This window comes from Musa acuminata, chromosome BXJ3-3 (genome assembly GCF_036884655.1).
Source record: "Musa acuminata AAA Group cultivar baxijiao chromosome BXJ3-3, Cavendish_Baxijiao_AAA, whole genome shotgun sequence".
NCBI classification, from domain to species: Eukaryota; Viridiplantae; Streptophyta; class Magnoliopsida; order Zingiberales; family Musaceae; genus Musa; species Musa acuminata.
The window spans coordinates 26,262,763-26,274,649 of record NC_088351.1 but is presented as its reverse complement, the minus strand read 5'-3'; the positions used below and the strand labels follow the sequence as shown (position 1 = coordinate 26,274,649).

The following is an 11,887-nucleotide window of genomic DNA, read 5'->3' as shown; positions in this document are numbered from 1 at the left end:
AGGCTAATCAAGAAGAGTTGGTATGCAATTATTACTATTGGATATAAGTTATCATTATATCACATATAATTATAATTTCATATTAATCAATAAATTGGATTGATTTAATGTAAATATATGTTTTTTGGCGATATTTTATTCGAATAATACGTATATGGAATGAATCCTGGTCCATAATTTCGACTTAAGAAACGGATCGATTTCGAGTTGGTGAATTGGATTTTCGTGTTTAAATCAACCCGACCCGATCCGACTCGACCCTTCTCGATCCGACTCCATATACTCCTGCGGTCGCTCGCTCACTCGCCCAGTCGCAATTTGGCTCGCGAAGGGCCCGGAATCTCTCGCACGTTTAGGTCAGATCGAAGTTGCGACGGTTCTCCCGAAGGCAAACATGGCGTCCGGAACCGGCGGCATCGATCTGCTCTCCGTGTACAACGACGAGGAAGAGGAAGAGGAAGAGGAGGAGGTGCAGGTTGCGCCTCCGGCCACCTCGGCCGATCCCGTCGCCGGAGCTGGTAGCGCCGATGACGTCGATGGAGGCACGAGGGCTGCCCTGCAGGACTTGTCATTCGAGGCCACTCCGCCCCCCGGCTTTCCTCGATCCCCTCCTGTCGACGATGCCATGGATTACGAAACCCTAAGGAGTCCCGTCGCCCGGAGCCCCACGCCGCCGCCGCTGCTCCCCTCTCAGCTACAGGCTTCTCCCCTCCCCGCAATTTCCCCTTCTCCTCCTCTGCTGACGTCTTCTTCTCTTCCGGAGCCTCTGGATTCTCAGAGGATGAGGACGGGGTCACTTGCTATCGTTGATTACGAACATGATGAGACCGCTATGTCTCCCGAGCCCGAGGTGACGTTTAGACGTTTAGGGTTTCTTTGTTCATTTTACTTACAGAACCTTAATCCTGTTCAAATCAGTTAGTCATTCTCTCTATCCATGCCCTAATGATAGTTTCTTCCTACTCTCCTTACAAATTTGACTGTATAAGAATTGACTGATCTGTATAGTAGCATGTTCCTTGTAAGTTTGAGTGGTTTTTATAGTACAGCTTTCTTATATTGCAAAGCATCGGATGTGGCAGGAGGGAGAGATTTCGAGCAATGGTCGTCTCATGCTTGGAGCAGAGGTTCAAGTTCCTGATGGTAATTTTAATACCGAACCTTTTTTAATTAAGAATATTATGCAAATTATAACAATTTTGCCTTGTTAATGTTTGCTCTAACTAGGTATTTCATAAATATGTTTTAAAGGCTATTTCGTCAGTTCTGTTGCAGCCACAATCTATTCGTCACTTTAACCTTAAGACTGGTTATCTTAGGAATTAAATCGTCTTATAAAGTGGAAATACTATGATTCAAAAGGAATCCTGAAATTGGTCAGCACCTTCAATTTTAAGTTGTCACTCTGTGACCTTAGTTTTGACAATTTGGTTCAGGTGTTCCACGTTTGTACTGCACAAGGAAACATGTTCAAGTTCATGAAGTTGAGCTTCACACAAGTTGCACTGTGTAATAATCTGAGATTTTCTGTGAAGATTCCATAAAAGTAAATTCTGCCATTTCCATTTGTTGAAATAACAAATTTAGCTTACCACAGTGTCCATAATCTTGATTTCCGTAAGGAATAACCTAGTTATTTAGATACTTAACAAGTAACTCTAATAAATTGAAATTAAAATGATTATATGATGACACATACGACCAAATATCTGCTTCTTACATGTTGAGGACTTCTCTTATTTTTGCAGTACTTTATATTGTTAAGGAAGATATTTTTGACCTTATTATTGGTCATTTCATTAAGTTTCTTTCCGAAAGATTAACATTTTTTTTCTGAAACTAATTTCGTAGTACCAATTTTGCAAGGTCATTAAAATAGCATTATAGCAGTTTGCATCTTGATGCACGTACGTAGATTCATAGAGAGGACACTCATTGTGTTCTCTTGTTGATTTTCTGGGGAATGCAGATGATAGAACGCCTCCAGGAACTGTCCACATATTAATGCCAAACACTCAGCTAGAACCACTCCAACCTTCTGATTTATCTGAACAGCCTAGATCTGAAAATGGTATGCCAATGGATGTTACTGGATCTGTGACCGAAGTAACTCAGGTTGAAGATGCTGTAGTTTCCATGGAAGTGCAAAAGGATGACCCATTAAGTAGTTTTCTTCCTCCACCTCCATCAACTGAATGCCCTACGGAGCTACAGGTTTCCTCCCACCTAAATCTATTTTTGCCTTTGTTAAACTTCTGTTTTATGTTTATCAATATTATCCAATGCTGGTGTCAACTTTGTTTATTATATTTGTTTGAAATATGCTGTTATATTTTATCAAGGGACACAATATTGGTTACTGTTTGTCCTGCATGTGTACTTCATGTCTGTACTCTGTAGTCAACCAGTTGATAAAAAATGATTAAATTTTGGTGCATTGTTCAATGTAACCGACTTAGGCAATGCATATTTATGTTTATTTTGTTACTAGTAACATCTTCTTAATTAACAAATGAATCGACCCATAATGACCAGAATGATTCAGATAATTGTAAGAAACCTGTGCATAGTCTCATTTATATCTGTGTTTTTGTGCCTTTTTTTTTGCTGATCTTTTCATTCTCATTATTTCAGGAAAAGATAAACAAGTTTCTTGCATATAAGAGGTGTGGGAAAAGTTTTAATGCTGATTTACGTAATAGGAAGGATTATCGAAATCCTGACTTCCTGCAGCATGCTGTGAGGTATCAAGATATAGACCAGATTGGGACATGCTTCAGTAAAGATGTTTTTGACCCTCATGGATATGACAAAAGTGACTACGTTGATGAAATAGGTCATTCACAGTAACTTTTGAACTTCATAAATTGTCTATGCGTATTTCTTTTGGGTCTAAAGTGAGTTTCTTAGATTGTCTATTTCATGTGAACTTGAAGTTTATTGGCATGTGCTACACTTTCATGAAGAATGATTTTTTTCTTTTCTGAGGAAACTCTTGTTTTGTTTGGTGCATATGAGAGATGACCTTCATTTTGGCATGTGTCTATGCAGGTGGACTAATCTCTAGAGGTTCTTTGTTACCATTTGTGATAGCCTGAATAGTGACATCTAAATAGTTCCATTTTGTAAATAATGAAAAGATGTTCATGTGTAGATGGACATGCTGACAATATAAAAAATCTACTTTCACACTTGCGCACATATCTTTGATAGTGACAAACTGACAATGCAAGCTGCTGGTCTAGTATGTTATTTTGTACCATAGTGTGCAAAATCTCCTCTGAATTGAGATATGTTATGAACAATGCAAGTGGTATGGGAACGATCTATCATATTTGATCTGTGAAATCGGGATTCATAGAGAAAGATTAATAATTAAAAAAGCAAAAAATATGAAAAATTAAATAAAATTGGGAACTTATTTGCTAACAGATTCTTTATCTTCATTTTCTTGTAAGATGTGATTTTAAAGAACTTGTAGTATTAAAATATAATAGATACAAAATCTGAAAAAAGACAATGAAGAATAATTCATTAAAGGAGTATGCTATATCTATTAAAAATAGATATCAATTATATTATACAAATATGCTACTGTAGTTATTAGCTATTCTGTAATTCATACAGAAATCCAAATCTATTCACTAGTGATTTTGAAGATAGAAATTGACCCTTTCTGTGATCCCAGTTCTATTCTAATTTACTTATAGGTGAATTATGGTGTAATGGAAAAATAAATAAGAAACTGTCTAAAGAGACCACATATGAGATATATGATCAATTTCAATCCTCATGACATCCCCCTTCTTGATGCAAGGGTCCCCATTTCTTTAATATATTAAGAGCGACTTTTATCTTATAATTTTCTATAATTAAATTTTTTCTAGGGTCTCATGGTTGTGGCGACAAACATTACAATATGATAGACATCAAAAGTGATGGTTATAGCAAATAACAAATGCATTATATGGAATTATGGTTGTTAAGAGTATAATGTCCCGTATTGTCATAGACTTAGTTGGTTTTGCCTAAGTCGTGCGGCACCCTTGCATGTCCGTCCGCAAAGATCACCTTCCTCGAAACCTCCCATGGTCCCTTAGGATCTGCAAAAGAGAAAACGGGTTAGAAAAAATGCCTCACTTGGGATCCACAAGCAAACATTTCAGAAAACACTTTATAGCCAATGTAAATTACAAACAGACTTTACAAGCTCTGAACGGTTGCACAATAAAGGATCTAAAATGGTCCACTACAAACTGAGTATCTCTCACAAGTGTCCATATGACACAACCTTTATGTACAAACCTAAAACGACCAACAAACCCAATTAAAATGGGGCTATTAAGCCTTCGACCGTCCCTCTACATGCTGTGCAAAGCATGAACAAACCAAAAGACACGGACATACATGAGTATTGTATTAAACACCTTGTTTACAGTTTTGTCCGTAACATTCTCCCCCACTTATTCCTTCGACGTCCTCATCGAAGTTTTTGCAGACACTGCAACTTTTCGCCTTTGCTGAGTCTTCAATCTTCTGCTCTAACTGCAATGCACCTTTTGGCTCCCAATTGCTCTCCGCTGTTGTTATTGAGTAGTCGAACTTTTGATCCGCCATGTTGTTTCAACTCGCCAATGACTCTTGACTCTAATGTGGGGTTGGCTAAGTTGTGTTGATCCCTGTTGTTTCATGCGGATCCTTCTGATAAAGGAAAAGAACATCCTTCCTATGTGCCTGTCTCTCAAATGCCTTATGCTGCTTGAATTGGGTGGATGCTTGTTGGAGTTTTAATGAGCATCGTCTCGTAAACTTTTAAAGTTTTTGAGTCTTTCCTCCACAAAATTTGCCCATAGACTCTTCTTTTACTTAGTTGTCACTTCCAAGTAGGTTTGCATCACTTCCGCTTTCGATTGATGTTTTGTTAGGAAATAAAGCAGATAATCTACTCTCAGTAGCACTGATCATCATTGGTAAGGATTTGACAACTATTGTTCCATTTGGTTTCTTCGAAGGGTCTTTGAACATGTGCAGAGCTCCTCTACTAGATAGATAAAAGAATTGAGGTACTCGGTTTCGCCCATTCTCTTAAGAGTTGAGAAGACAAAGGTTACTTGACTTCGCTTGCCTCGAGGTTTGTACTCCATGCATCGAGCTGGTTACTAGCCTTCGCCCGCTCTTTGCTCACGCTTCTGAGCACTTCTTATGTTTACACTCCTTGTGTTGAGTTATAGCTACTGTGATTCATTTTCTCAATGCCATCGAACTTCTGTAATGCAGGAAGTTTTCACCTCAACTTGGAGTAAGTCTTTAATAGTTTTGGTCGCCTCTGGGATTGTACCGTCCTCTCCATCAACCTTGCCGCTTACTCCACTGAGTAGCAAAGGTACAACACCGTGTACTGCCTACTTCATTCCTTGGTCGTACACTCTTGTATAACCCGAAGTCCTTCACTTTCGGCTATCTCGATGAGAAGCTCGTTGACACCGATCTTACGAAGTTCCTTGGCCTTCAGCCTTGTCTTGGTACTTGGAGTTTGCCTCCACATGCTCCACTTTCTCGGCCCCTTTCACGACCAAGCGCTCTCCCTCCTTGAGAGCAAGGGATCGATGACTTCACGAAAGTCCCATCTATGCGGTACCATGGCACTGCCATGCCTATGGCCCTACTATCCGTCGCCTCACATCTACATCCCTTTCTTCACGATCGGTAGATATGTCTTTGTGGTACTCTTCCAAGTCCACCTTCATTCTAATCGATGCTTGGTTTTGGGTAGCTAAGTCCCTCTGGACTCGTCGTCGCTTCCTCTTCTCTTTCGACCCCCTGCTTCAACACCTCCGTGTTCTCCAAGCAGATCCCCTTAGTCGATGGAAATACATACTGCAACTCCTATATATGGCCTCTGCCATCATGTTATAGGGTTCGTACCAATTCTGTTCTCCTTAGCTTCCTTGGTAACAACGTTCGTTTACTCGGCTTTGTCATTTGACTTGTCGGGCTCCCTTAAGCGAATATGAGCACTGGAGCAGTCCAACTCTCCAACTACTCTGATTATACCTCTGCATGATCAAGTCCCTCCCATGGGATTCACTTGTACTTACATTTAAACTTTTCTCTTAGTGGTATACAACCCCCATATGCTGATGACCAAGGCTTTTATTTGATGCAAAATTCGATACACGCACGGAAGACCCGTCTCTGCGGTACCATGTCTTTCACTCCCTAAATCCATAGCCCTTCTTGTCGTCGTGTTGTTCACCGAAGTGGAGCTCCCAGTAGCTCCCGATCATACCTCCGTATGATATAGTCCCTCACGGGACAAGATTCGTGTGTATTGCATTACCACGAACTGTTCCACCACGATCCGCTGCACCATGTCGCCTCCTGGTGACATCTCCATTGCATTCTGATCCTTGTGGGATGAACTCGGATTGTGATCCCTCAATGTGTGGCCTCTGCCAACACATTGTAGGGCCTCTTCCACCTTCAATTGTGTTCGCTCCTTTGGCAATCGACCTTCGTCCACCCGCTCTCGGGTCACACCCAGACGAAGCACTGCTCTAGGACAGTCCGTCGCCTAGTAGCTCTCGAAGTCTACCAACTTCGCTGAAATTGATGCGCCATTGTTTGAATCCTGGGCCTTTGCCCCTACCAGCACAATCTCCGCTGCGTACCGCTTCCTTCATGGCAGCACCGTGGCATATTCTTTAAGAGTATTCGCCTTCGTATCCTCTTGCTTTGTGCTAAGGCCTTCTGAACCCAACTTCGTCTTCGTGAGTTGAGTCGCCTTGGTTCCTCCATCAAAGACTTTTTCAAGATAAGGTGCATGTGCCTAGAAGCTCCATTCGTCTTTGGCACCATGCAAGATGAGTCCGCTCCATCAGAAAGGACCCCATGGAACGACATGATCCCGCTCTTGTCTCTTCAAGAGTTCATGTCCTTGACCTCTGTCCAAGGAAAGCTCTGTGCCTTTGCGCCATGTTCCATCTTCTATGCTGGCTCTCTTCATGCGGCTTATGTACTTCACCAAGTTACACCCAAGTTGCTCCGCTCCTCGATTTGCATTGAGTTGATGATGGTCCTCACACCCACCATTCCACGGGTCAGCCCTCCATTGAGTCCGATCTCCATATCGACTCTAAGTGTGTCTTCATTTATGTTGCTTTGGGTCGCTCCCTCACTTGATCTCGCAATGCATCCACCAATGCATTCTCTTAAGCGAGATCATGCGACGACTCCTCGTCGCAAGCTCGGTCCGTTGAGCTTCGTGGAGTTGTTGTTTTTGAGGTACTCCTCAACATGTGCGGCCCGTTGCACATGATTCTCCCTCTGGAGAACCGAGACTTATCCCTCCTGTATATCTGTCTCGTTGGAGCGACATCTTTCTTCGTTTCCTGCCCTTTGAAAGTTTCGGAGACCATCATCCCCTTAGACTACTCTGACTTGTTGAACAAATTGTGTATTGTTCTGCCTTATGCAAACGCACTTGCTAGATTGCGACTCCACGCTAATATAGTATCCGCTGCACCACTCAAGGCTTAGCAACATGCTGAACTCGCTGCACACTTCAGCCCCCTACGGACGTATCCTTCTCATGCCAAAGAGAAAGTTTCAATGCTCCATGGCACCGAGTTTCGACCGCCTTGGGATGACCACGAACATTCTATCGTCCGCATACAAGCTCTTGCATGAGTACCGAATTCTTTGAGTTAGCAATTCCCCTCACCTCTGTGAGCTTTGCACAACTCTTTCAGTCGCTGAGCAACCCATTCCACCTTGCATGATCTTATCATTTATCAAGCGCCTCGTTTGCATTTAGCACCATCATATATGGTTGTCAACGTCGAGCCGTAGCTCAAACTCAGCCATCCCAACTTTTGTGCGCTACGCATTCTTCCAAGCTTGCTTGTCCTTGTGGTGCCTCTTGCGCGAAGGGTTGGCCATTCATCTGAATGCCAATTTCATATGCCCGCACCTCTGAGTGACTCCTTTTCCCTACATCTCCATGCTCGTTTTCCCCCAAACGGTCGCGTATGCTGGTTGCCCTCAACGAACCCCCCTAGGTCCCTTACGTTTACATGCCAAGTGTTTCTACGAGTGCTTATCCCGCTGTGATACCATCTGTCACGGACTTAGCTTGTTTGCCTAAGTTGTGTGACACCCTTGCATGTCCGTCCGCAAAGGTCAGGCTCCCCGAAACCTCTCATAGTCCCTTAGGACCTGCAAAAGAAAAAACGGGCTAGAAAAAATGTCTCACTCGGGATACACAAGCAAACATTTTAGAAAACACTTCATAGCCAATGCAAATTACAAACAAACTTTACAAATTCTGAATGGTTGCACAACAAAGAATCTAAGATGGTCCACTACAGGCCGAGTATCTCTCACAAGAGTCCACATGACACAACCTTCGACTGTCCAAACGACAGAACAAACCAAAAGACACGGACATACATGAGTATTGCATTAAACACCATGTTTACAGTTTTGTCTGTGACAGTATGACATTTGAGCACTATTTATATTCAGGCTAAAGCAGTAGTCTTTAAACTCGTTACTTGATTGTTTGCCATTTTAACATTATATTTATTCTTTTTATGGAGGTAACCGAAAGCGGAAGGTTTGTTCATAATTACATATGTTAATGGAAGTTTTCTACTTCAGAAAATTGAAGCAATTTAAGAAAAATAAAGCTATAAAATTATTTAAAAGAGGTTATTTGCATCAGTATTTCAGTTTTTCCATTACATTATATGCATATATTTATATATAGAACATAGATGGTTTGCATATCAAAACTTCGGTGGTCATTGTTATGTTGTTTGGGTGCACAAACCATTGTGATTCTAAAAAGCAACGGGTGTGGATGCAAAGTTAAGAGCATCAGGGAAACTGTAAACTGAAACCCAAGAATAATAGGTTGATACTGTTTACAAATTGCTTTTACTTATATATTCTGTTTGCTGCTAAGACTGGTGGTGTTCTCATAGTTTCTAAGATGCTCCCAAAGTGTCATTGATCATTCTTTTGGGCTAAATACTGTATCATTTTTTCCCAAGTGTTTTTTTCAAGGACATAATATGCTTGCATGGTAAACGAGTTTCTTTATCATACTTTTTGTTATGTCATTTTATGCTGTTCATCTCTGTTGCATCACAATCGGCTTTTTGTTTTGTCTATTAATTCATGTTAAATAATGTAACAGTTTTGCAGGCACTCCTTGTACATTGTTCCTAACGTGGTCTTCTGTTACAGAGAATGAGATGAGGCGTGAAATGGAAAGGAAGGAGCAGGAAAGGAAAAAGAGTCAGAAAGTCGATTTTGTTGCAGGTGGCACACAAACTGCCACTGTTGTTCCATCATTAAACATTAACACACAAAATTCAGGTACCAATCAAAGGCTCCACCCAAAAGAGTGGAAAATGACTTTTTTCGGTGATTTCTGTTTTGTGTTTGCTTTAATATGATTGGTGAGTGCTTATATGCAAATTGGCTGTAATCATTTGTGAAACTCTTTTTTGCAAATTCTTTTTTTTTTGTTAGCTTCAGTTGCAGTTGCTGCTTTAGCTGTATTACCACCGGTTCCAACAACTGTAGATGCGACAACAAGAGACGGTAGACAGAACAAGAAAACAAAATGGGATAAGGTTTTGTTTTTTAACACTTGTGATGCCATTAAAACTTTAATGGATTCAGGAATGTTAACTATTACATCTATGTTTTTCTTTCCTGCAGGTAGATGGTGATATAAAGAGCTCAACACTCTCTGGAGGTCATGACAATCCATCAACAACGAGTGTACATGCAGCACTACTGTCTGCTGCCAATGCTGGTGCTGGATATACAGCTTTTGCGTAAGCTTTTGATGCCAATATGCTTTTTATTCTTCCTCCACTCTTTTTACAATATATTATACATAAAAATGCCTATGTTATGTATGTATTTACAAAATTATGTATATGTATTATGTGTTTTTATTTCATAATAATATTAGGTGTTCAGAATGTAGAGTGAAACATTTATTAATCAGTTTCTTTGATCACTTTCCTACAAGGTTTGGTACATTAACGATTGTCTTTTTGCTGGATGCACTAGTCTTTGTTGAGTTATCTGCAACATTATGGGGTGTTATCTGCAGGGGATGAACCCCTTGTACATCACGTGATTCGATAACAATCATGTTGGACATATAACTTTTCGAGTCTTCTATCAAGCCTAAAACAAAGAGTTTAGTCAAATATCTGCTACAAATTAATTAGTGTATTTCTTGAAATTAATAAGATTTGTTTGTAGTTGTAAGGTTTAAAATAGTAACCAGTTGTCCTGAAATTATTTAGTGATAATCTATGACTTTGGAAGGAGGATACTGACAGAGTATTCTGTTATATATTAGCATGTGCAGAAAAAAATGTGTTTATTATTCTTCATCATTTTGTTCATTTTCTACACAGGCAAATGAAAAATGCATATGGTTAATATGATATTTCATTTTCATTTGGATACATTGAGATCAATCTAATATTGACTCTACACCTTCACTTTGTGGACATCTCATTCAACCTGTTGTGCAAATGAAAATGTAATGGGGTAGTTTTTTTTGGTCTTTAATTGATCTTAAAAACCAATTTGGCTGTTAAATTCATGCTTAATCTTTTGGTGTGATGTCCTCACATTTTTGTCGTTAGCTTTTCTTCCTAATTCTGACTTCTTTGGTCGATGCTGGGTTTTTCTGTGAGTACTTAATAGAGAAGGTTTCAGGGAGTAATAGAAGTAACCTGGTGGAGTCATCGTAGTTAATTCTGAAGTAGAACGTTTGCCTGTTGTTTCAGGACCTTCATTTTGGAAAGAAAAAGTAGATAATCCTTGTTGTTTCATATTATTGCATCTGTTTTTTCCCCTGAATTATTAAGGTTTTCTCTAATTGATTCTTACAACGTAAGATCTTATACTGATTTCTGGAATGCTGTCCTTAAGAAGTTTATCTGTGCAGACAACAAAAGAGAAGAGAAGCAGAAGAAAAGAAGGTGGGTGATAGGAAGTTTGACAAAAGATCATGACCTGGTTGAAGTTCTAGGAGAGGTTATCCTTGCACCTAAATTATCTTTATATGGTGAAAGTTTTTTCTTCCTACTTTTGTGTGTGTGTGTGTGTGTTTTCTACAGAACGTATGCCTGATATGCCCATTTTGTTTTCTCGCAGGTACAATTGTACTCCTTATGCTTACCTTTCCCCCCGGTTCGGCAGCTAATTAAGTCAAAGAGCAGCATTCAACGACCAGATGCAGCCCTATGGTAACTCTTGAAGCTCGATGATCAAGAGCTCCTCCATTGAAGTATTGGATTGTATTGTATGCCTACCGAGAAAGCGCATGCCACATCGGTCTTCCATGTAAATCCTCTTCTTCGACAATGCATGCTTGCACTAAGAGCTTTATTTTGATGCGTTATGCCGGTACCAAATTGAGACCAAAATGTTTTCATGTAAATCTTTCAGCCAGAGATACGCCAAGATCAAGACGTGTTCATGTCGAATTGTTTTCAGAAGTAGCTTGGCGAGGCCAAGCCTTGACTTTAACCAAGGGACAGTCTATACAATTCCGTTGAGCCATTTGGATGTAATGCCCGAGTTCCTTCTTCGGGGTTTGAATCTGGTTCTAGTACAAATCTAGCCTCATAAAAAGTACCTGAAATCCAATAAAAAAAACCTGATCCGTTAACCCGACAATGTCTTTTTTTATCCGAGCTCACGGGTGTTTAAAGTTAATTCATCTGCATTTTTTAATAGCCATTATTTCCCTCTCGATGGATTATGATTCTATGAGAAGCTATTATATTTAGGGTAAACATATTGTCACTGTGACTCGAATAGCTGCGCAATGATTGACAAATGT

The 11,887-nt window shown here is 40.2% G+C and overlaps 1 protein-coding gene across 4 annotated transcripts; it reads left to right on the top strand.

Annotated features, from left to right (window-relative positions):
• Positions 1-311: 311 nt before the first annotated feature.
• On the top strand, positions 312-11,615 carry LOC108952271 (uncharacterized). Of its 4 annotated transcripts, XR_010494926.1 has the most exons (10): positions 312-850; positions 1,083-1,143; positions 1,970-2,214; positions 2,635-2,836; positions 9,253-9,384; positions 9,541-9,644; positions 9,733-9,851; positions 10,988-11,076; positions 11,197-11,385; positions 11,491-11,615. XR_010494926.1 is itself a non-coding variant. In XM_065142310.1 (9 exons), exons 1-8 carry the CDS (start codon positions 395-397, stop codon positions 11,052-11,054), a joined length of 1,380 nt encoding a protein of 459 aa, XP_064998382.1. In that variant the 5' UTR covers positions 312-394; the 3' UTR covers positions 11,055-11,076; positions 11,197-11,615. The 4 variants fall into 4 exon arrangements, 2 of the variants coding, with proteins under 2 accessions (XP_064998382.1, XP_064998381.1); XR_010494927.1 differs by having other exon boundaries at positions 10,988-11,107; positions 11,197-11,615; XM_065142310.1 differs by having other exon boundaries at positions 9,547-9,644; positions 11,197-11,615.
• Positions 11,616-11,887: the final 272 nt, after the last annotated feature.